The 23,737-nt window shown below is 41.8% G+C and overlaps 1 protein-coding gene and 1 non-coding gene across 8 annotated transcripts in view; both read left to right on the top strand.

Moving 5' to 3' along the window:
• KDM2A (lysine demethylase 2A) overlaps positions 1 to 23,737 on the top strand; it is a 150,144-nt gene that overhangs the window by 96,284 nt on the left and 30,123 nt on the right. For all 7 annotated transcript variants that reach the window (XM_063728058.1, XM_024255093.3, XM_054525557.1 and 4 more), the window contains 6 exons: positions 2,024 to 2,202; positions 9,908 to 10,014; positions 10,424 to 10,517; positions 12,313 to 12,466; positions 13,871 to 13,986; positions 22,781 to 22,907. In XM_063728058.1, coding sequence (XP_063584128.1) covers positions 2,024 to 2,202; positions 9,908 to 10,014; positions 10,424 to 10,517; positions 12,313 to 12,466; positions 13,871 to 13,986; positions 22,781 to 22,907 — 777 coding nt within the window. The remainder of the gene's footprint in view (positions 1 to 2,023; positions 2,203 to 9,907; positions 10,015 to 10,423; positions 10,518 to 12,312; positions 12,467 to 13,870; positions 13,987 to 22,780; positions 22,908 to 23,737) is intronic.
• Positions 15,509 to 15,615, top strand: LOC112135670 (small nucleolar RNA U13). Its single transcript, XR_002916923.1, has one exon. It is a non-coding gene; the product is annotated as a small nucleolar RNA U13 (small nucleolar RNA).

The following is a 23,737-nucleotide window of genomic DNA, read 5'->3' as shown; positions in this document are numbered from 1 at the left end:
TATATAAAATCTTTTTTTTCCACAGCCTCGACCTCCTGGGCTCAGGTGATTCTCACACCTCAGCTTCCCGAGTAGTCGGGATTACAGGCACACGCCACCGTGCCCAACTGATTTTTTGTATTTGTATTTGTATTTTTTTGTTTTGTGTGAGTGTGTGTTTTAATTTTTTTGTATTTTTAGTAGAGACGGTGTTTTGCTATGTTGCCCAGGCTGGTCTCAAACTCCTGGACAGAAGCAGTCTGCCCGCCTTGACCTCCCAGAGTGCTGGGATTATAGATGTGCACCACCGTGCCCGGCCAGGCGTACAATATTGTCAGCTTTTTATTCTCTCTCCCTTCCTTGACCACCATTTTCTGAATCTTTTAGCTTATGCCTTTACCTCTGCATGGAATTGTCCCTGTTGAATCATCTCTTATTAGAATTCTACTTATTCTTCCCCCTCTTTTCCTAAAGCCTTTTTTGATCAGTCTAATAAAAATATGATACTTTCCATTTGTTTTTACTGCCGCTTGAGCACCTACTTTATATTAAACATTTTACTTTATCGACTTTAAATCTTCACAGTGGCCCACAAGGTGATATTCATTCTCCACAAGATATTAATGTTCAGAGAAATTATATAACTTGTCTAAGTAGTATAGGAGCTGAGATTTAAACTTAGGTCTCAGGCAGTGCAGTGGCTTACACATGTAATCTCAGCATTTTGGAAGGCCAAGGTGGGCAGATCACCTGAGGTCAGGAGTTTGAGACCAGCCTGGCCAACATGGCAAAACCCTGACTTTACCAAACATACAAAAATTAGGCAGGTATGGTGGCACACGGCTGTGTTCCCAGCTACTTGGGAGGCTGAGCCACAAGAATCTCTTGAACCTGGGAGGTGGAGGTTGCAGTGAGCCAAGATTTCGCACCACTGCACTCCAGCCTGGGTGACACAGTGAGACTGTCTCAAAATAAAAATAAAGAAATAAATAGGCCGGGCACAGTGGCTCACGCCTGTAATCCTAGCACTTTAGGAGGCTGAGGCAGGTGGATTGCCTGAGCTCAGGAGTTTGAGACCATCCTGGGCAACACGGTGAAACCCCGTCTCTACTAAAATACAAAAAATTAGGTGGGGTAGTGGCGTGTGCCTGTAGTCCCAGCTACTCTGGAGGTTGAGGCGGGAGAATTGCTTGAACCCGGGAGATGGGAGGTTGCAGTGAGCCGAGAGCGCGCCACTGCACTCCAGCCTGAGTGACGGAGCGAGACTCCGTCTCTAAAAAACAAACAAACTTAGGTTTCTTTGACTCCAAAGCTATTGTTTTCTCTCCACTACTATTTTATGCTGACTCTTGTGGTCTTCTGCGTTTTGTTGTAGTTGTTATAGTTAACAAGAATCTGATATAGAGCTTCGTGTCCATCCTGGTGTCTTTATCATTCTATAAATATTTGTGGAATAAATGAAAAGGGGACTTTGCTCTTCATGAACTAGTATAATTATGGTCGTGGGCTAGGATATTAGCGACAGGTTTGTGAAATAGCCCTGTTTAACAAAAGAATATAAATTCAAAATCAGTCTATTACCCAGTAAATTGTGGATCCTTTATTCAAATTATGAGATAGATTAGGTCAACCTGCATCAAATCAGTATAGCTCAGTAAATAAGAGCTTGACTCTAGAGTGAGCCTGCCCAGGTTCTTTTCCTGCTTTGTTCTGTAATTTACCTAACATCTGCTTTCTCATGTATGAAGTGGAGATTAGTATTTAGCATTTAGAATTGTTAGGATTAAATGAGACCTTAGATAAAAGATTCAACAACTGACTGTATAGTAAACATGCCTTAGAGAATAATTATTATTAACATTATCCATTGTCTTTCCCATTCTTTGTGATTTGATTATGATTATGTTGAGTGAGAACTTTTTCTTGTCTATTATTGAAAATAAGAAAGGATAGTATTTTTTCTTCTACTTTTTTTTAAATATTCTTATCATATTTAAGGATATTAGTGGCTCGATAGAGATGATCAGTGCATCTTTTATGGCAGGGAGTCGTCGCATGGTGGATGTCATGGACGTGAACACACAGAAAGGCATTGAAATGACCATGGCTCAGTGGACACGCTACTATGAGACCCCAGAGGAGGAGCGAGAGAAACTCTATAATGTCATCAGCCTCGAGTTTAGCCACACCAGGCTGGAGAATATGGTGCAGAGGCCCTCCACGGTTAGTGTAATCATTTTCTTCATATTGTCATTGTCACCAAAAGGGTTGTTTTCGGCTGGGCATTGGTAACTGATGCTTGTAATCCCAGCACTTTGGGAGGCCAAGGCAGGCAGATCACTTGAGCTGAGGAGTTTGAGACCAGCTGGGGCAACATGGTGAAACCACCTCTCTACAAAAAGTACAAAAAAAAAAAAATTACCTGGGTGTGATGGCACATGCCTGTAGTTCCAGCTACTCAGGAGGCTGAGGTGGGAGGATCACCTGAGCCCGGGAGGTTGAGGCTGCAGTGACTGGTGATTGCACCACTGCATTCCAGCCTGGGTGACAGAACAAGACCCTGTCTCAAAAAATTAAAATAAAATGGGTTGTTTTTATACTGGGAAATTTTATAACTTTTTGCACATATCAAGATTAAGCTGAAGGTAAACAAGACTATTTGACAAGAATAACTTGTATTTTTATAAAGATATATTGATATTGTATTTTGATAAGAATAACTGCATTTTCTGAAATCACTTAAAGTTTTATGGAGGGGTGAATTTTTAAATATATTATAATTAAAAAAAATTTTTTTTTTTTAGAGACAGGGTTTCACAATTTTGTTCAGGCTGACCTTGAACTCCTGGGCTCAAGCAGTCCTCCCACCTTGGCCTCCCAAAGTGCTGGGATTACAGGCGTGAGCCACCGTGCCTGGGCGTGAAATACTTAATTTTATATAGGGCAGGATTATTCTGATTTGTATCACAGTAACTTAATGTAGGAACATTGACCTTTGGATGTAACGGAGAGGAATATTAAAGTTCAACCTTGGGGCCAGGCGCAGTGGCTCATGCTTGGAATCCCAGCACTTTGGGAGGCTGAGGTAGGCAGATCGCCTGAGGTCAGGAGTTTGAGACCAGCCTGGCCAACATGGCGAAACTCCATCTCTACTAAAAATACAAAAATTAGCCAAGCGTGGTTGCGTGCACCTGTAATTCCAGCTACTCGGGAGGCTGAGGCATGGGAATCGCTTGAACCTGGGAGGCGGAGGTTGCAGTGAGCTGAGATCATGCCACTGCACTCCAGCCTGTGTGACGGAGTGAGACCCTGTCTCAAAAAAAAAAAAAAAAAATTCACTCTTGACCAGGCATGGTGGCTCACATTTGTAATCCCAACACTTAGAGAGGCTAAGACAGGAGAATTGCTTGAGGCCAGTAGTTCAAGATCAGCCTGGGGAATGTCACGAGACCCCCAAAAATAAAAATAAACATTTTTATTTATTTTATTTTTTTTTTTGAGACCGAGTCTCACATTGTTGCCCGGGATATAGAATGCAGTGGCACGATCTCGGTTCACTGCAACTTCCACCTCCCTGGATCAAGCAATTCTCCTGCCTCAGCCTCCTGAGTAGCTGAGACTACAGGCCACCATGCACTGCTAATTTTTGTATTTTTTTGGTAGAGACGGGGTTTCATCATGTTGGCCAGGCTGGTCTTGAACTCCTGACCTCAAGTGATCGACCTGCCTTGGTCTCCCAAAGTGCTGGGATTACAGGCATGAGCCACCACACCCAGCCGAAAGGAACTATTTTTGTATTAGTAATCATGTTTATTTGGTCATACGGAAGTATAGGAAGAAAGGTGGTTAGAATTTAGCCTTCTTATTAGCCTAATGTGATTTGCTAAATAGGAATTTAGTGAGAGGGATGGGATGTAAGAATTCCAGTAACACTATTTATTTGTAATTTTGTTTTCTTAATATTTCTAGAATTTTATTTTATTTTATTTTTTTATTTTATTTTATTTTATTATTATTTTTTTTTGAGACAGGTTCTCGCTCTGTTGCCCAGGCTTTAGTGCAGTGGCACGATCTTGGCTCACTGCAGCCTCCACCTCCCAAGTTCAAGCAATTCTCCCACCTCAGCCTCTCAAATAGCTGGGATTACAGGGGCACATCACCATACCCGGCTAATTTTTGTATTTTTAGTAGAGACGGGGTTTCAACATGTTGGCCAGGCTTGTCTCGAACTCCTGACCTCAGGTGATCCACCTGTCTCAGCCTCCCAAAGTGCTGGAATTACAGGTGTGAGCCACTGTACCCGGCCATTTTCCAGAATTTTAATTTAAAAATAACAAGATTGGCCATGCACGTTGGCTCGTGCCTGTAATTCCAGCACTTTGGGAGGCTGAGGCGGGAGTATCCCTTGAGCCTAGGAGTTCAAGACCAGCCTGGTTAACATAGCAAGACCTCATCTCTACAAAAAATTTGCAAACTTAGCCAGGCATGGTGGCATGCACCTGTAGTCCTGGTTACTCAAGAGACCCAGGTGGGAGGATTGCTTGAGCCTGGGAGGTTGAGGCTGCAGTGAGCTGTGATCACTGTAGCCTAGCCAACATCACAAGAATCTGTCTCAAAAAAATAATAAAATGATAAAAAATAGAAATAGAAGCCGAGCATGGTGGCTCATGCCTGTAATCCTAGCACTTTGGGAGGCCGAAGGCAGACAGATTGCTTGAGCTCAGGAGTTTGACACCAGCCTGGGCAACATGGTGAAACCCTGTCTCTATAGAAAAATTAGCTAGGGGTGATGGCATCCCCCATGTAGTCCCAGCTGCTCAGGGGGTTGAGGCAGGAGGATTGCTTGAGCCTAGTAATTTGAGACCAGTCTGGGCAACATAATAAGACCCTGTCTCTAGTTTGAAAAGAAAAACCAAGCAGTAACAACAAAAATAACATGATTGTAGCTATAAATGTAAAACTTGACCTGGTCAATACTTTACCATTATTAAGGTTGTGAAATGTCTCACTATTCCACATGAAGCCTTTTTTGTGGCATCCTGAATTTATTCACTCTGTCCCTAGTTTTAATCGTTAAAATGTGACATCATTTTATAAAAATTAGAAAAATATATTAACATTAAAGGGAAGAGAAGAACCTATGAGAGGGCTCAGAAATAGAAAATTATTAAGAGAGCAGAGGCCACAATACTAATATCTTACAGGGACCTAAAACATGAAAGATTGAATGAGCTATTACCAAGCTCATATTCTAAAAGCAGGTAAGCTTTTTGTGACCTTGCTATGTAAGCAATAACATTTATTTTATTGGTAGAATAAGATAGAAGACTTCATGTGGAATAGTCACACATTTCAAAATCTTAATAAGGGAAAAGTATTGACCAGGTCAAGTTTTACATTTATAGCTAGAGGCCTGGCACAGTTGCTCACATCTCTAATCCCAGCACTTCGGGAGGCCAAGTTGGGCGGATCACTTGAGCCCAAGAGTTCGAGACCACTTGGGAGGCTGAGGCACAAGAATCGCTTGAACCCGGGAGGCAGAAGTTGCAGTGAGCTGAGATGGTGCCACTACACTGCAGCCTGGGCGACAGAATGAGACCCTATCTCAAAACAAACAAACAAAAACATTTATAGCTACAATCATGTTATTTTTGTTGTTGCTGTTTCTATTGGTAGAATTCTTATTCTCCCCATAGTATATCCCTTCATTTATCTAGGTCTTTTCCAGTATATTTCACTAGTGCTTTTTTTTAAAAACCAACTTTATTGAGGTAAAATTAATGTTCAGTAAAGTGGACCCCCATTTTAAGTGTGCATTTCAGTGAGTTTTGACAAACGTATTTATTCATGTAAGTAACCACCACAATAAAAATGTAGAAAATAAACCAGGTGTGGTGGCTCACGCCTACAATCCCAGCACTCTGGGAGGCCAAGGCGGGCAGATCACTTGAGGTCAGGAGTTCAAGACGAGCCTGGCCAACATGGTGAAACCCCGCCTCTACTAAAAATACAAAAATTAGCTGGGTGTGATGGCGCACAGTGTGATCCCAGCTACCTGGGAGGTTGAGGTGGGAGAATCGCTTGAAACCAGGAGGCAGAGGTTGCAGTGAGCCATGATCACACCACTGCACTCCAGCCTGGGTGACACAGCGAGACCCTGTCTCAAAAAAAAAAAAAAAAAGAAAGAATATATATATATATAATAGCCTATTCGTAGTTCTTTTTTAATTTTTTAATATTCAGAAACTTAATCTTCATTTCTAAAAACTTAATCTTCATTTCTAAAAACTTTGATCTGTCACTTCTCATTTTATATCCTCAAGTTCTAACCTATTTGCATTTCTTAATCCTAGAGTTATATAATCTGTTTGTTCCCTGTGATCTTCACAACCTTCAGGGTTTGCCTATTCATTTATCAGGTGCCTACCACATGCTAAGCACTGTCTAGGTACTAGAGATACAGTGGAAAATGAGATCATTCTTGTCAGAGACTCAAAGAAAGACAAGAAAATACGCATTTATATAAACTATAGTATGAGCAGTGCTTCAAAAGTGAATAAACAGCCAGGCACAGTAGCACATGCCTTTAGTCCCAGCTACCTGGGAGGCTGTGCTGGGAGAATTGCTTGAGCCCAGGAGTTTGAGGCCAGCCTAGGCAATGTGGTAAGACCCAGTCTTTTAAAATTAAAAAAATTGAATAAATGCAGGATATTGTGGAAGCATTTTGGAAGGATGACCTAACTTAAACTATAGGAGAATTAGGGGAAGCTCTTTGGAAGAAATGGTGCCTAATGTTGACATAAAAGAAATAATGAAGCAAGGAGAGGGAGACCAGAATTACGGGCAGAAGGAATAGCATTTGTAAAAGTAGGTTCCAGGAGGTAAGAAGGGCAACTTTTACATGCCTATTATAGGAGCGAGCATAAAGTAGAGTTCTATGGTGAGAAGAGATTACTTAGTGCTGCCATTCCAGCAATAACTGAGAGGTAGATTTAAAAATGGCACAAATAAGGCACATTTGTTTGGTGATGGGGAAATAAGTTCATGGAAGGCCATGAGTTGTTTATGAATAGACTAGGTTCATGATATTGGACTTCTTACCAGTTTGGCCCTAGTTTTGTTGCAGAACAGATTATAATTGGGATCAGGGTATTTAGCAAAGGATCTATCCCAAGGCTAAAGATTAACCTAAGAAGAAAAGCACGAACATGTTACCACAAATTCTCTCTGTAGTCTGAAGGTACCTAATAATACCAAAGAAAGGCAGGCAAAAATGACTGACTTTCTTGCTGCAATTAAGAAATTCTGCTTTGTGTGAATGAATGTGTGCTAAAAAAAAAATACTTATATGTTCTGAACCCTTCCTCTCCCCATTCAGACATGGGAGCTTACAGTGTATTAAGCAAGTAGTTTATTCATTATTCTGTTAAAGACATTCCCATGGACAATACACGGAGATGGGAGATGGTGGCTACTACGTTAAGAAACAGTAAATTTTATTTGAAGGAAAGAAAGGCATTCAGGGCTTATTCAGTGTTCTGGGACTGGTGGATGCTTGTTTAAAATTGCTGGCTCCCTGAGCAGAAATTCTTTGAAATGGAGCAGCAGGTTAACCTTAACCGTTGCTCCTCGTCTTGTTTGTTTCTTCCATGTCAGTGGTGATGCTTTCTAAACACTCTCCCACAGTTAACATCTGAGTATCCTCTAGACAACTGCTTCATATCATGCACAACTGTATGCATTTGTCTCCATTCACATAAGGGAAGTAAGTGATCAAATACATAGATATTGTTACAAAGCTTACCAGATACATGTTTTTTATAACCATAAGTTAGATATTTACCACATCAGCACTGTACTGAATTCATGGTGGTTTGGCTCTCAAGTTTTACCTACCTGGAGTTCATTGGTTGAGTGTAGACACTTGAAGGTACAGGACATGTTATAATTTAGTGTAAAATGTTGCATATTGCTTTCACTTCTTTTTTCAGCCAATATTATTTAAAAGATTCCTGGCCAGGCATGGTAGCTCATGCCTGTAATCCCAGCACTTTGGGGTGCTGAGGCTGGTGGATCGCCTGAGGTCAGAAGTTCGAGACCAGCCTGGCCAAGATGGTGAAACCCTGTCTCTACTAAAAAATAAAAAAATTAGTTAGATGCGGTGGCGGGTGCCTGTAATCCCAGCTACTCAAGAGGCTGAGGCAGGAGAATTGCTTGAACCTGGGAGGCAGAGGTCGCAGTGAGCTGAGATCACACCACAGCATTCTAGCCTGGGTGACAGAGCAAGACTTCGTCTCAAAAAAAAAAAAAAAAGATTTCTGTATTCTCACATTATTTCAAAATTTTAAAAGTGTTTACATTTAATCCTTACAACATATCTTTGAAGTAGTTATCTTAGTTTTTTTGTGTTTTGGGGTTTTTTATTGAGACAGTCTTGCCCTGTTGCCCAAGCTGGAGTGCAGTGGTGATCATAGCTTACTGCAGCCTCAAACTCCTGGGTTTAAGCAAACCTCCCATCTTAGCCTCACAAGTAGCTAGGACTATAGGCACATGCCACAACGCCTGGCTATTTTTTTATTTTATTTTATTTTATTTTATGTATTTATTTTTTCAGACGGAGTTTCGCTCTTGTTGCCCAGGCTGGAGTACAATGGCACCATCTCGGCTCACCAGAACCTCCACCTCCTGGGTTCAAGCGATTCTCCTGCCTCAGCCTCCCGAGTAGCTGGGATTACAGGCATGCCCCACCATGCCCAGCTAATTTTTTTTTTCTTTTTTTTTTTTTTTTTTTGAGATGGAGTCTTGCTCTGTTGCCCAGGCTGGAGTGCAGTGGCATGATCTCGGCTCACTGCAAGCTCCGCCTCCCAGGTTCATGCCATTCTCCTGCCTCAGCCTCCTGAGTAGCTGGGACTACAGGCGCCCGCCACCACACCTGGCTAATTTTTTGTATTTTTAGTAGGGATGGGGTTTCACCGTGTTAGCCAGGATGGTCTTGATTTCCTGACCTCGTGATCCACCTGCCTCGGCCTCCCAAAGTGCTGGGATTACAGGCATGAGCCACTGCACTGGGCCTAATTTTGTATTTTTAGTAGAGACGGGATTTCTTCATGTCGGTCAGGCTGGTCTTGAATTTCCAATCTCAGGTGATCCGCCTGCCTTGGCCTCCCAAAGTGTTGGGGATTACAGGTGTGAGCCACTGAGCCGGACTATTTTTTTATTTTGAAGAGATGGGTTCTCACTGTGTTGCCCAGGCTGGTCTTGAACTCCTGGGTTCAAGTGATCTTCCCACCTTGGCCTTCCAAAGCTCTGGGATTGCAGGTGTGAGCCACTGTGCCTGGTCTATCTTAGTTTTGTAGATGAGTTCCAGAGCCTTATATGGTCTTGAAAAGACATGACAGACCTGGAGCTTCTTATTCCTAAGCTGGTAGTTTCTATAGCACATTGTCAATGCAAGGCTATAAATCTATACTGGATTTTTTTTCTTTTTTTTTTTTTTTTTTTTTTTTTTTTGCTTAACTTTTGACATCTTAACTGTTCTAACAATGGTATATATTTTGCTGAGTTTATAGATACCTTCCAGACAACACCTTTTATTGGATTAAAAAATAAAGCAAATTATATGAGTATTGACATAGAAGAGAGTTCATAGTTATACACTATTGCATAATTAATGATTCCATGTTGACTAGTGCTGTCTTTACTATTATCATTTGATGGAATGATTAATCTTTATTCTCATATAACAGTTATTTCTAGGATGGTTGCCTAGTAATCCTAAGATTCACCAACAGATTGTTTTAATTTGGTTATAATTAAATTATAGTTTTTTGTTGTGTATTTTCAGAAATTCTGCTTTTCTTGACTTTAAAATTATCTTTGACCCCAACCTTTCCCTTGGAGCCCAAGTGTTTCCTCCTTCTATTTAAAGGTGGATTTCATTGACTGGGTAGACAACATGTGGCCAAGGCACTTGAAGGAAAGCCAGACTGAATCAACCAATGCCATCTTGGAGATGCAGTACCCTAAAGTGCAGAAGTAAGTGATGCGCCCTGCCTCTTCTCCGTGTGCTGTGGGAGACCAAAGTAATAGCAAGGATTGGCTTCTCCCTTACAAGCTTTGCTCTGTATCCTAAATGATTAAAAAGATGAATTATTTAAAGATGAGACTTTACAGTTCCACAAGGAAGAGTGTATGTGAGCATACCATAGCACACAACCACATGGCTAAAGGAAAAAAAAAACTTACATTTTAGTCAATAGGGTAGAGGGAAAAAAAAACCTTTTTCTGATAACGTGATGACTTGAAAACACATTGCTTTTTCTCCTTCTGGAACTTAATTAAGTGGAAGATAATGGGAGTATACAAGAGGAGAGTATGGCATTTTGGTGGGGCAGATGTACTTTTTTCCATCAGTACACTAATGCTGCTGCTTTTTTTGGGTCAGGTACTGTCTAATGAGTGTTCGAGGCTGCTATACTGACTTCCATGTGGACTTTGGTGGTACCTCTGTTTGGTATCACATCCATCAAGGGGGAAAGGTATGGTCATAGTTGTGATAGGGGTTGGAATCTGAAGTTGATTGTATAACTTTGCTTCAGTTCATGTATGCTTAATATACCCTGGAAATGAATCTGTTAGGGAATTGTCCCCATTCATATCTGGAAAGAATTATAGATTAAGTTCACCTTATTGGCTAGTGTTCAGTAGAAATTAGTATTCATCTAGTTCACTATCATTACACCATTGGCACAGCACTCAGTAAATCTCAATAGTCCTGTTTCTAGATTCCTGAATCAGAATTCTCCAAATGAAGCCAAAGAAGTGATTTTAGAAGGACAAGATAATTTCTGTACTTGGAAGTATAATAAATAGTGGAAGGGAACACGAATTTTGGATAGATTCACTGTGAAATCAGCAAATGAAGATCTAAACCAATTTTCCCTCTATGTAGCCATTGGTCTGAAATGTGGCCAAAGGGAGCCTTTAAGTCCTTTTTGAGGATGTAAATAGGTTTTGAAGGATTATCTTTATTCATTCAGTTATATTCCAGCTTGTGAAAATGCTTCTGAATGCTATATGCAAATGGAAATCTAGAATTAATACCGGAGGTTTATAGTATTATACTCTTGTTACTCTTTTTTCTGTTACTTGCAGTGAATGCATTTGTAAGAGAAAAGTAGAACTAGAATGAGAATAGATAATGCCTTGTTTAAAACATGAGGTCTTGGCCGGGCATGGTGGCTCATGCCTGTAATCCCAGCACTTTGGGTGGCTGAGGCGGGCGGATCAGCTGAGGTCGGGAGTTCAAGACCAGCCTGACCAACATGGAGAAAGCACGTCTCTACTAAAAATACAAAATTAGCTGGGTGTGGTGGTGCATGGCTATAATCCCAGCTACTCGGGAGGCTGAGGCAGGAGAATCACTTGAATCCACGAGGTGGAGGTTGCAGTGAGCTGAGATTGCGTCGTTGCACTCTAGCCTGGGCAACAAGAGCAAAACTCTGTCTCAAAGAAGAAACAAACAACAACAACAAAAAACATGAGGTCTTGGCCAGGCACAGTGGCTCACGCCTGTAATCCAGCACTTTGGGAGGCCAAGGTGGGCGGATCATAAGGTCAGGAGATCGAGAACATCTTGGCCAACATGGTGAAACCCTGTCTCTACTAAAAATACAAAAATTAGCTGGGCGTGGTGGCGCACGCCTGTAGTCCCAGCAACTCTGGAGGCTGAGGCAGGAGAATCGCTTGAACCCAGGAGGTGGAAGTTGCAGTGAGCCAAGATCGTGCCACTGCACTCCAGCCTGGACTACAAGAGTGAAACTCCGTCAAAAAAAAAAAAAGTCTTAATCAGAACAACTATGTCTCCAAATCCAAAAGTCATTTTGTTTACTTCAGATCCCTTTAAGCCCTGTTGATCTTAGTTACTACCTTGGACAAAACAACCTGAGCCAGTCTCTTGAAGATACTGTGCCTAATTAACTGTGCTACTTAGGACTCTGGAAGCCAGACATGTCTGGAAGCCAGACATGGAAGTCAGAGGTGTTTAAGGGACTGCCCAGGTAATGAGCTGAATGTCCCTCTTCTCTCCGAGTCCTGGATGGTGTGTAGTCAAACCCCAGGGAAGCCTTAATGGTGTTGGATCAAGTGGAGGATAAGAAAGATCTACTGCCTTGGACCTTCTAGGGTTTACCAAATAGTCAAGTTCTATAGGCTGGGAAAAATGCTTGCCTTTCTTCTACCTGGTGGTCTTAATTTTGTACCTGTTTATCAGTTGAGGGAGACGACTGGGTCATGTCAATGGCTGTTAACAGACTAAAGTTTTTTAACTCACAGGTCTTCTGGCTCATCCCCCCTACAGCCCACAACCTGGAGCTGTACGAGAATTGGCTGCTGTCAGGGAAACAGGGAGACATCTTTCTGGGTGACCGGGTGTCAGATTGTCAGCGCATTGAGCTCAAGCAGGGCTATACCTTCGTCATTCCCTCAGGTAAGCAAAATGGGAAGAGTGGGTTATTTAGCCATTTTTTTCTTCATGAAAAAGAAATTGATGGATTACCACCCAGAATAGTTATGATGCTGGGGTCTGCAGAAAACAACAGTGTTTCTTCCTGTCATTACGGAGTAGATGCTGAGGTTTTGTTTTGTTTTCAGTTTGAAAAGGCAGTGGTTTTCCAATAAAGTATATAAGAATTGCCAACAGAGGCTTTTCAGATATACACGTTTGGGCTCTGCATTAGCCCTAGTAATTTAGAATCTCTATAGATAGGACCTGTTCTGCAGGTGATACACAATCTATGTTGAAGAGCTGCCTACTATTCTAGGGAATGGCCGTGAAGGCTGGAGTGCTTAGTCAGGGATGTTTTTGATCAAGTCATTAAATCAAAGTAAGTGCTTACAAAGATCACAGATTTTGGAGTCACAGACCTCTATTAGGATTCTGACTATGTATTTACCTGCTAGATACTACGCTTAGAGCAAATATTTAAATCTGTGTCTGATTTTGTTATAAGGAATATAAATGAGAACACATGTAAACCAAGCTTATCCAACCTGCAGGCCACAGGCCTCATGCAGCCCAGGATGGCTTTGAACGTGGCCTAACACAAATTCATAAGCCTTCTTAAAACATTATGAGATTTTTTTTTTTGCAATTTTTTTTAAGCTTGTCAGCTGTCATTAGTATTAGTATATTTTATTTATTTATTTATTTATTTATTTATTTATTTTGAGATGGAGTCTCGCTCTGTAGCCTCAGGCTGGAGTACAGTAGCGTGATCTTGGCTCACTGCAACCTCCACCTCCCAGGTCCCGGTTCAAGCAATTCTCCTGCCTCACCCTCCTGAGTAGCTGGGATTACAGGTGTGCACCACCATGCCTAGCTAATTTTTGTATTTTTACTGGAGACGGGGTTTCACCATGTTGGCCAGGCTGGTCTTGAACTCCTGACCTCGTGATCCACCTGCCTCAGCCTTCCAGAGTGCTGGGATTATAGGCGTGAGCCACCGCGCCTGGCCATGTTAGCGTATTTTATGTGTTGCCGAAGCAATTCTTCTTCCAGTGTGGCCCAGGGAAGCCAAAAGATTGGACACCCCTGAATTGTAAACTATCTTGTACAGAGCCTGGTTTATAGTTGGTGCTCCAGTAAACGTTTATTATGTGCTAAGCATTTGATGTGCATTTTCTCATTTAATGCTCACGAGCAACCATAAGAGGTATTATTTATCCTGGTTTTATAGAGGAAATTGAGGCTTTGAGAGATTAAGTAACTTGACAAACCACTAAGAAGCAGAATCAGTGAAGAGTGTGATCTAGGGGTCTTGTACTAGTTCTCTGAGAGAGACTTACTGTAGTGTGTGTTTTCAGCCACTGCCCTCTGTTCCCCTTCTTCTAGGCTGGATTCATGCTGTGTATACTCCTACAGACACATTAGTGTTTGGGGGCAATTTTTTGCATAGCTTCAACATCCCTATGCAGTTAAAAATATACAACATTGAAGATCGGACACGGGTAAGTAATCTTATGTAACAGTTGGATGTGAAGAGGTTTACTCCAGTTAAGATAGATGTTACAAGAGATTCATTGATGGTTTATCAAAACTTCCATTTTTCTTTCAGTTAAAATGTAGTGTCAATGTTTTGGGAGCACACAAAACTTTAAATTTAATTTTTTTTTTTTTTTTTTTTTTTTTTAAGGCAGAATCTTGTTCTGTTTTCCAGGCTAGAGTGCAGTGGCGTGATCATGGATGACTGCAGCCTCAACCTCCCAGGCTCAAGCATCCTCCTGCCTCAGCCTCCCAAGTAGCTGGGACTACGGGTGCACACCACATCTGACTAATTTTTAATTTTTTTTCGTAGAGACTTGGTCTCACTGCGTTGCCCAGGCTGGTCTAGAACTCCTGGTTCAAGCAGTCCTCCCACCTCAGCCTCCCAAAGTGCTGGGATTACAGGTGTGAGCCCCTACGACTGGCCAAATAAAAATTTTAACACGATTTACATACTCGGTTTTGGGGACTCCAATTCTGTGAGGTTTTTGGTATCTTGGATTTCTTTTTCTTTCCATTTTATTTTATTTTATTTTATTTTATTTTTTAGCCAACACCATAGTGAATGGGAAAAAGTAACATTTTTTTCTTTTAATATTTGGGACAGAGTCTCACTCTGTTGCCCAGGCTGGTGTGCAGTGTCACAGTCATGGCTCACTGCAGCCTTGACCTCCCTGGGCTCAGTTGATCCTCCCACCTCAGCCTCCCAGGTAGCTGGGACTACAGGCACATGCCACCACACCCAGCTAAGTTTTTTGTATTTTTTTGAGATGGGTTTTTGCTATGTTGCCCAGGCTTGTCTTGAACTCCTGGGCTCAAGTGATCTGCCCGCTTTGGCCTCCTAAAGTGCTGGGATTACAGGTGTGAGCTACTGCATCTCACAGTATCTTGGATTTTTATAAGGCCAGACATTTACCTCTGGTAATCTCTTGAGCCATGTGTTTCATTTTTATGCTCACAGAATAATTTGGTGTAATGGGGCTTATCAACTCAAATTTCAGAACTTTAAATTCATGTATCTTTTTCTACACTGATGATTATACTCAAAGCATCTTACTTTAATTATATAAATGTATATACTGTCTTTCTCCACTGGGGTTTTAAGAGAGAATTAAGCCCAAAATAAAATAATTTGTGTATCTTATTTTCTCAGTTTTCCCTAGGATGATACACAGCTAATACCTTTCTAGATGCATAGAAAAAAGTTAATTTATTATACACAATGGATACCTTAAGGCAAGAGTTGACAAACTTTTTCTGCAAAGGACCAGATAGTAAATATTTTAGGCTTCGTGGGTAGTAAATATTTTAGGCTTCGTATCTGTTGTAACTGTTTAACCCTACCTTATAGCATGAAATACTTAAATGAGTATGGCTCAAATAATATAAAATTTTATTCATAGACACTGAAAGTTGAATTTCAGATAACTTTAACAAGTCACAGAATACTCTTAAATTTTTTTCAACCATTAAAAAATGTAAAAAACGATCCTTTTATAGTTCATGATCATGATTAGGTGTTCATGCACGTATGTGAAAGACGCCACCCTTGAACCTTGTTACTGTTAATACGTCAGCACATTACTTGTCTGACCCGAAAAAAAAAAAAAGGTAAAAAACACTCTTAGTTCACAGGAATCATAAAAAGAGGCAGCAGGCCAAATCCACTAAGTGTTGTTTGCTGGGTAGCCTCCACCTTAGATAATGAGGGCTTATTTTTTTTAGCAGACTTCTAATTGGTAAGGGCTGAATCCTATATGGAAGTATAGATGATACTGGGATTAAATAGCAATTAGAATATTTGGGGGTTGTGATGTTTGTAAGTTACTCTCAAGTAACTTAGCAGAATACTAAGCTAGTATGAAGATCAGCAAACGTGGAGAAATGTTAACAGTTGGAGAATTGCAGAGAAGAGTGTAGAACTATTAGTGCTACTGCTCTTGAAACTTTTTGGTAGAATTAAAAGTATTTAAAATTTAAAAATAGCAATTAATGAAGAATTCACAACTTTTATAAGGATTGGTCACTGACCTATGTACTGCGATAATAGTCAACCATTATGGTGCCTATTTTGCAACATTTATTTTGGTGTAGGAGTTACGTATCACTATACACACCATTGATATTATTGTTGGAGTTACAGGAATTGCCTTATTAGTAGAATTAAGAGAGGAAGCCAGTGCTGCTTCAACACATTTTATAAAAGTACATTTCTTTTTATTTGTTAAGAGTAACAAAAGTACAGGTCAGGCACAGGGGCTCATACCTGTAATCCCAACCCTTTGGGAGCCCAAAGTGGGAGGATTATGTGAAGCAAGGAGTTTGAGACTCTCCTGGGCAACAAAGCTGGGTGTGGTGGCGCATGCCTGTAATCCTAGCTACTGGGGAGGCTGAGGTGAGAGGATTGCTTGAACCTAGGAGTTCCAGGTTGCAGTGAGCTATGATGGTGCCACTGTACTCCAGTGTGGGTGGAAGAGTGAGACACAGACTGTTAATTTAAAAAAAAAAAAAAAAAAAAGATGTCTATTCTAAAATAGGTAAATATTCTAAAATAGGGAAAATGTTTCAAAAGAAAAAAAATGTGTAATTCCATAGTAAAATACTCCCATTTAACTCTGTCATTCTTAGAGGTAATTATGTACCCATTCTAAGATTTAGTCTGAAAACTGGTTTTTAGAATGTGTTCCCTTTTTATGGTTAAAGATGACTCTTATACCTGGGGCTTAACTGGTTCAGTTTCAGGGAAGAAAAGGAAAATATACATTCAGTAACATAAAGTGAGCACCTTATCCCTGCATGAAGAGTTTTCTACGTAAAGAGAAGAAAAATAAGAAAAAAAAAAAAAAAAAAAAGGCCAGGCACAGTGGCTCACACCTGTAATCCCAACACTTTGGGAGGCCAGGCAGGCAGATTACCTGAGGTCAGGAAGTTGAGACCAGCCTGACCAACATGAAGAAACCCTGTCTCTACTACAAATACAAAATTAGCCAGGCGTGGTGGCACATGCTTGTAATCCCAGCTACTCAGGAGGCTGAGGCAAGAAAATCGCTTGAACCCGGGAGGCGGAGGTTGCAGTGAGCCGAGATCGCACCATTGCACTCCAGACTGGGCAACAAGAGTGAAACTCCGTCTCAAAAAAAAAAGAAAAAGAATAAGAGAAAAAATAAATAAAAGGAAAAAAAGAGTCCTACAAACTCTTAACTGGTAAAAATTCATCTTGATTTATCTAATTCCTAGACTTTATCAAAAATTTCAGTGTCTAATCATTGTTTTCTATTTTTTCCAAGAACGGCTTAATTATTTAATTCCAAATAAAATCTTTCTGTAGTCCCATAAAATTTCATTGTGTTTACTATATTGGTACACACAGCAATTTTTTATTGCTTTCCATACCAACCTTTTATGTGAAAATACCAACCTGGCATTCATTTGATATGTTACTAATCTCTAGAGTTATAAAAATCTCTATAAAGTTAAGAGAATGTATAGGGAATGCTTTACCAAAGAAATACAAAGCATGTTGCAAACAAGACAATGTTCTGGTTACTTCTGCCATACCAATGTAGAAATTTACTATTTAAATTTAAGTGTTGGTAATTATTCTAATAGTGCTTAAAGGCTCAATAATTGTATAATGGGGAGTTTTAAAAATTCTTTCCGTGGCCGCGTGTGGTAGCTAGTGCCTGTAATCCCAGCACTTTGGGAGGCCAAGGCAGGTAGATCACCTGAGGTCAGGAATTCGAGACCAGCCTGACCAACATGGAGAAAACCCGTCTCTATTAAAAATACAAAATTAGCCGGACATGGTGGCGCATGCCTGTAATCCCAGCTACTCGGGAGGCTGAGGCAGGAGAATCGCTTGAACCCGGGAGGCGGAGGTTGCAGTGAGCCGAGATCGTGCCATTGCACTCCAGCCTGGGCAACAAGAATGAAACTCCATCTCAAAAAAAAAAAAAAAAAATTGTTTCCAAAAAATGCTAACCCAGTCTTAGAAATTGATATGCAGCATAAGTAAAAAGCAATGGGGTCAGGTTGGGTATGTGGTATCTCTTGGCTATAATTAATACAGTCTTATAAGTTACAAGTAAAAACTCAAAATTTTAATGCCTGTATTTCATATTTTCTTCCTTTTTTCTTTCTTTCTGTTTTATTTATTTATTTATTTTTGACACAGGGTCTCACTCTGTCTCCCAGGCTGGAGTGCAGTAGCATGATCTCAGCTCATTGCAGCCTCAACCTCGTAGGCTCAAGTGATCCTCCTGCCTCAGCCTCCTGAGTAGCTGGGACCACAGACGCACACCACCACACCTGGCTAGTTTTTTTATTTTTATTTTTTTGTAGAAATGAGGTTTTACAATGCTGCCCAGGCTCGTCTCAAACTCCTGGGCTCAAGCAGTCCTCCGGCCTCAGGCCCCCAAAGCCTTGGGACCACGGGCGTGAGCCACTATGCCCAGACTCTTCTTTTTTTTAAACTGTCATTATTACTCAGCTTTCAACTGATTTCCAGAGGGCTTTAGAATTTGGAGTTGTCCTGAACTCCTAATAAAAACTCTTCCAGAAAGTGTTGCTATACTTAAAAGGCTAATGGAGAGGCATAGTGTATTATATTTAATTTTGAGGGACCAAATACCTATTAGTTGTTGTCTGTCTCCTCTGTCTCCCTTAGTCAGAAATAAATAAATTTTACTTTTGTGTAAGAGAGTCATTCTTTTAGTTGTTAAAGTTTTAGCCACATAAGAACCCAGAATCGGGGTCTGGCTACTGTGCATTAGAAAATTGATTGGGGCTAACTATGAAAAGTACATCTCCTCTCCTGCCTTGCCATGGGGAGAGTGATCTCCTTATTCCCCAGTGATGCCCTGTGGCCTGGTGAAGGTTTTTGAAAAGGGACTGCTATCCAGTTCTCCATGATTCAGGAAGACTACCTGATATAGAGTTTGAAAACGGGTAGGTGAAGTCATCCCTACAATATGGGAGGAGATGGGAACATTCTCAGGAGCTGCATATTCAAAACAATATCATTTGGCTTATCCTTTTGAAATATGGCCTCTCTAAAAACTGTATGGCCAGATATGGTGGTTCGTGCCTATAATCCTAAGCACTTTTTGGGAGTTTGAAGCGGAGGATCCCTTAATCCCAGGAGTTTAAGTCCAGCCTGGATAATATAGTGAGACCCTGTCCCTACCAAAAATTAACCCTTTTCTTTTTTTTTTTTTGAGACGGAGTCTCCCTCTGTCCCCTAGGCTGGAGTGCAGTGGCACAATCTCGACTCACTGCAAGCTCCGCCTCCCGGGTTCACACCATTCTCCTGCCTCATCCTCCTGAGTAGCTGGGACTACAGGTGCCCGCCACCAAGCCCGGCCAATTTTTGTCTTTTTAGTAGAGATGGGGTTTCACCGTGTTAGCCAGGATGGCCTTGATCTCCTGACCTTGTGATCCACCCACTTCGGCCTCCCAAAGTGCTGGGATTACAGGCTTGAGCCATCACGCCCGGCCAAAATTAACCTCTTTCTGATTTCCCCAATGATACTCACCGGTGGCACTTGGCAGCTGCAGCATTTTTTTTTTTTTTTTTTTTGAGACAGAGTTTTGCTGCTGTTGTCCAAGCTGGAGTGCAGTGGTGCGATCTCAGCTCACTGCAACCTCCACCTCCCAGGTTCAAACAATTCTCCTGCCCCTGCGTCCTGAGTAGCTGGGATTACAGGTATGCGCCACCACGCTGATTTTTGTATTTCTAGTAGAGACAGGGTTTCACCAGGCTGGTCTCGAACTCTTGACCTCAGGTGATCCACTTGCCTTGGCCTCCCAAAGCGCTGGGATTACAGGTGTGAGCCATCACGCCCGGCGGCTGCAGCATTTACCCCAAGATAACTTTGCCACGAACTATCTCACTTTTATTATTTTTACATCACTCTAGTATACTGACTTTGAAAACAAAAGATATCATTCTATTTACAGCATTCTGTTTTTAGTAGTGGTATTTCCACTTACAAAATATAGTTATTCTTGATTGCTGAAAATGTCAAATCCTAGAAAACGTAGCATTCCTATGCGTGATGTTAACATCATTCTTGGGCAGGCGTGATGGCTTATGCCTGTAATCCCAGCACTTTGGGAGGCTGAGGCAGGCAAATCACTGGAGGTCAGGAGTTTGAGACCAACCTGGCCAACATGGTGAAACCCCGTCTCTACTAAAAATACAACAATTGGCCAGGTGCGCTGGCTCACACCTGTAATCCCAGCACTTTGGGAGGCCGAGGTGGGTGGATCACCTGACGTCAGGAGTTCGAAACCAGTCTGACCAACATGGAGAAAGCGTGTCTCTACTAAAAATACAAAATTAGCCAGGTGTGGTGGCGCATGCCTATGATCCCAGCTACTCGGGAGGCTGAGGCAGGAAAATCACTTGAACTCAGAGGCGCAGGTTGTGGTGAGCCGAGGTCACGCCACTGGACTCCAGCCTGGGCAACAAGAGCAAAACTCTGTCTCTAAATAAATAAATAGCTGGGCATGGTGGCTCATGCCTGTAATCCCAGCACTTTGGGAGGCTGAGGCGGGTGGATCACCTGAGGTCAAGAGTTCGAGACCAGCCTGGCCAAGATGGTGAAACCCCATCTCTACTAAAAACATAAAAATTAGCTGGTCATGGCGGTGCACACCTGTAATCCCAGCTACTTGGGAGGTTGAGGCAGGAGAATCGCTTGAACCCAGGAGGTGGAAGTTGCAGTGAGCCAAGATTGCACCATTGTAGTCCAGCCTGGGCAACAAGAACAAAACTCTGTGTCAAAAAATAGTAAAAATAAATAAATAAATAAATTTAAAATAACAATTAGCCGGGTGTGGGGGCACACACCTATAATCCTAGCTGCTCAGGAGGCTGAGGCAGGAGAATCGCTTGAACCCAGGAGGTGGAGATTGCAATGAGCCGAGATCCCACCACTGCATGCTAGCCTTGGTGACAGAGCGAGATTCCATCTCAAAAAATAATAATAATATATCATTCATGAACAGTTGTTGGCCAGAGATTCATTTGATGGATCTGATTTTTCTGAAATAGACGATCCTGATGATTCAGACCATCCTGCTGTTAGTTTTGTTTAGAAATAACTCCAAGGACAGTTTTTATATTTTATGTTCACCTTGAAAATCAATCAGATTTCCGGCCAGGCACAGTGGCTCACACCTGTAATCCTAGAACTTTGGGAGGCCAAGGCGGGCAGATCACGAGGTCAGGAGATCGAGACCATCCTGGCTAACACGGTGAAACCCCATCTCTACTAAAAATACAAAAAATTAGCCGGGCGTGGTGGCAGGCGCCTGTAGTCCCAGCTACTCGGGAGGCTGAGGCAGGAGAATGGCGTGAACTCGGAAGGCAGAGCTTGCAGTGAGCCGAGATTGCGCCACTGCACTCCAGCCTAGGCAACAGAACAAGACTCCGTCTCGAAAAACAAACAAATGAAAATCAATCAGATTTCCTTCAGCATCAAAGAGCGTGTTTATGTAAAATTAAATGAGCTCTGGCCGCGAGCTGCTCTTTTATTTTCTAAAAGGGAAATGGGTTAATAAATTAGCCAGGTGTGGTGGCATACACCTGTAATCTCAGCTACTGGGAAGGCTTTGGTGGGAGGATGATAGCCTGGGTGAAAGAGCAAGACCCTGTCTCTAAAAGTTAAAAAAAAATGGTTTTAAAAAAAGGCAACCAAATATATTTAGGATAGTCCCCATCATTGGTCTTCCTCACTGATTAATCTGTGCTGATTTGTCCTTTCCTGGACTGTGATATATCTAAAGAGTACTTTTTAAAATTAGTATCCAGCTGAAATAATAATGAAAATGCTCTTTTGGGAAGAATGGAGAGAAAATAAAGATAGTGATTGATTAAGTCATATGGAACATTAATCTGGTTTGTGGACATACCATTTTGGCAGACTACAAAGTATGAGGCAGGCAAGCTGAGCATCGATAGTGGAGAACATACCCAACCTGGTGCCCTAGACTAGACATGGTCTGAGAGTGAGTCTCCAGTCAAATTTTAGTATTTGTAATAGCCTAATATGAACATGTCACTTCATCTCATGTCGTGTTTTTCCATGAGATTCTTTGTTCCATGGCGTTCTGATTCAGGGGCAAATATAGTAAAGCAAGAGTACTTTGCATGCCTTTTTCTCAAGTATTTTGTGTCTTACTCTTACATTTCACTCTGTCCCAGAACCGAAATTTTCATTGTTTTGATGCTTTCCCACTCAACAAAGACAGCTTCTTGGTGGTTTTAAGTGGTCTTCCTCAAGTACCTTTTTTTGTTGTTGTTGTTGAGACGGAGTCTCACTCTGTAGCCCAGATTGGAGTGCAGAGGTGTGATCTCAGTTCACTGCAACCTCCGCCTCCCAGGATCAAGTGATTCTCATTCCTCAGCCTCCCGAGTAGCTGGGATTACAAGATGTGCACCACCACACCTGGCTAATTTTTGTATTTTTAGTAGAGGCAGGGTTTCACCATGTTGGTCAGGCTGGTTGCGAACTCCTGACCTCAAATGATCCACCCATCTGGGCCTCCCAAGTACCCTTTATCTTTAGTGATTGTTTCTCAAGACCAACATTTTCTAAGTTGATGGTTCTACTTAAGTTTTTGCTTCAGATGCCAAGCTGGGTTTGCAGGTTGACTGGTGAGAGTATTTCCTGGGTTAATGATTGCAGTAATTCCATTTGTTGTACTCTCTTTCCTTGAAAATCATCATCTTTTCTCTATTGTATTCCTCTGTAGGTTCCAAATAAGTTTCGCTATCCATTCTACTATGAGATGTGTTGGTATGTGTTGGAGCGCTATGTGTACTGCATAACCAACCGTTCCCACCTAACCAAGGAATTTCAGAAAGAGTCCCTCAGCATGGGTAAGTATTCTGCCTATAAGGAGCTTTGAAGACACCGCTTAGGACTGAGGGTGAGGCCCGAAATACTCAGTAGGCTGTCACTCAATATGTTCTTGGTTTTTTAATTGCTCTGCTTGGAAGTACCAAATTCATTCATTGGAATTGAATACCAGTTACGTACCCAGCTGTGAGTTAATGGCCAAATGAAATACTCTGGATCTGGTCTTTGTCTGAGTTGCTATTACTTAGCTCCTCAAGAAGGATGATCAAGCCGGACACACTGGTTCACGCCTGTAATCCTAGCACTTTGGGAGGCCAAGGTGGGCGAATGGCTTGAGCCCAGGAGTTCAAGACCAGCCTGGGCAACATGGCGAAACCCCATCTCTACAGAAACTACAGAAAATTGGGCAGGCATGGTGGCTCGAGTCTCAGCTACTCACGAGGCTGAGGTGGGAAGATCACTGGAGCCCAGGAGGTTGAGGCTGCAGTGAGCCGAAGATCATGCCACTGCACTCTAGCCTGGGCGACAGAGTGAAACCCTGTCGTGAAATAAAAAGAAAGAAAGAAAGATGATCAGTTGTCTAATATGCTTTTTGTTTTTGTTTTAGAGACAGGGCCTTGCCCTGTCGTCCAAGTTGAATTGTAGTGGCGTGATCATAGGTCACTGTAACCTCAAACTCCTGGGCTCAAGCAATCCCCCTCCTGAGTAGCTAGGATTACAAGCATACACCACTACGCCCAGCTAATTCTTACTTTCTGTAGAGATGAGGTCTTGCTGTGTTGCCCAGGCTGGTCTCAAACTCCTAGCCTCAAGCTGTCCTCCTGCCTCCACCCCTCAAAGCATTGGGATT

Source organism: Pongo abelii, chromosome 9 (genome assembly GCF_028885655.2).
Source record: "Pongo abelii isolate AG06213 chromosome 9, NHGRI_mPonAbe1-v2.0_pri, whole genome shotgun sequence".
NCBI lineage: Eukaryota > Metazoa > Chordata > Mammalia > Primates > Hominidae > Pongo > Pongo abelii.
Note: the sequence above shows the minus strand (reverse complement) of the source record. Positions and strands in the feature narration are given on the sequence as shown.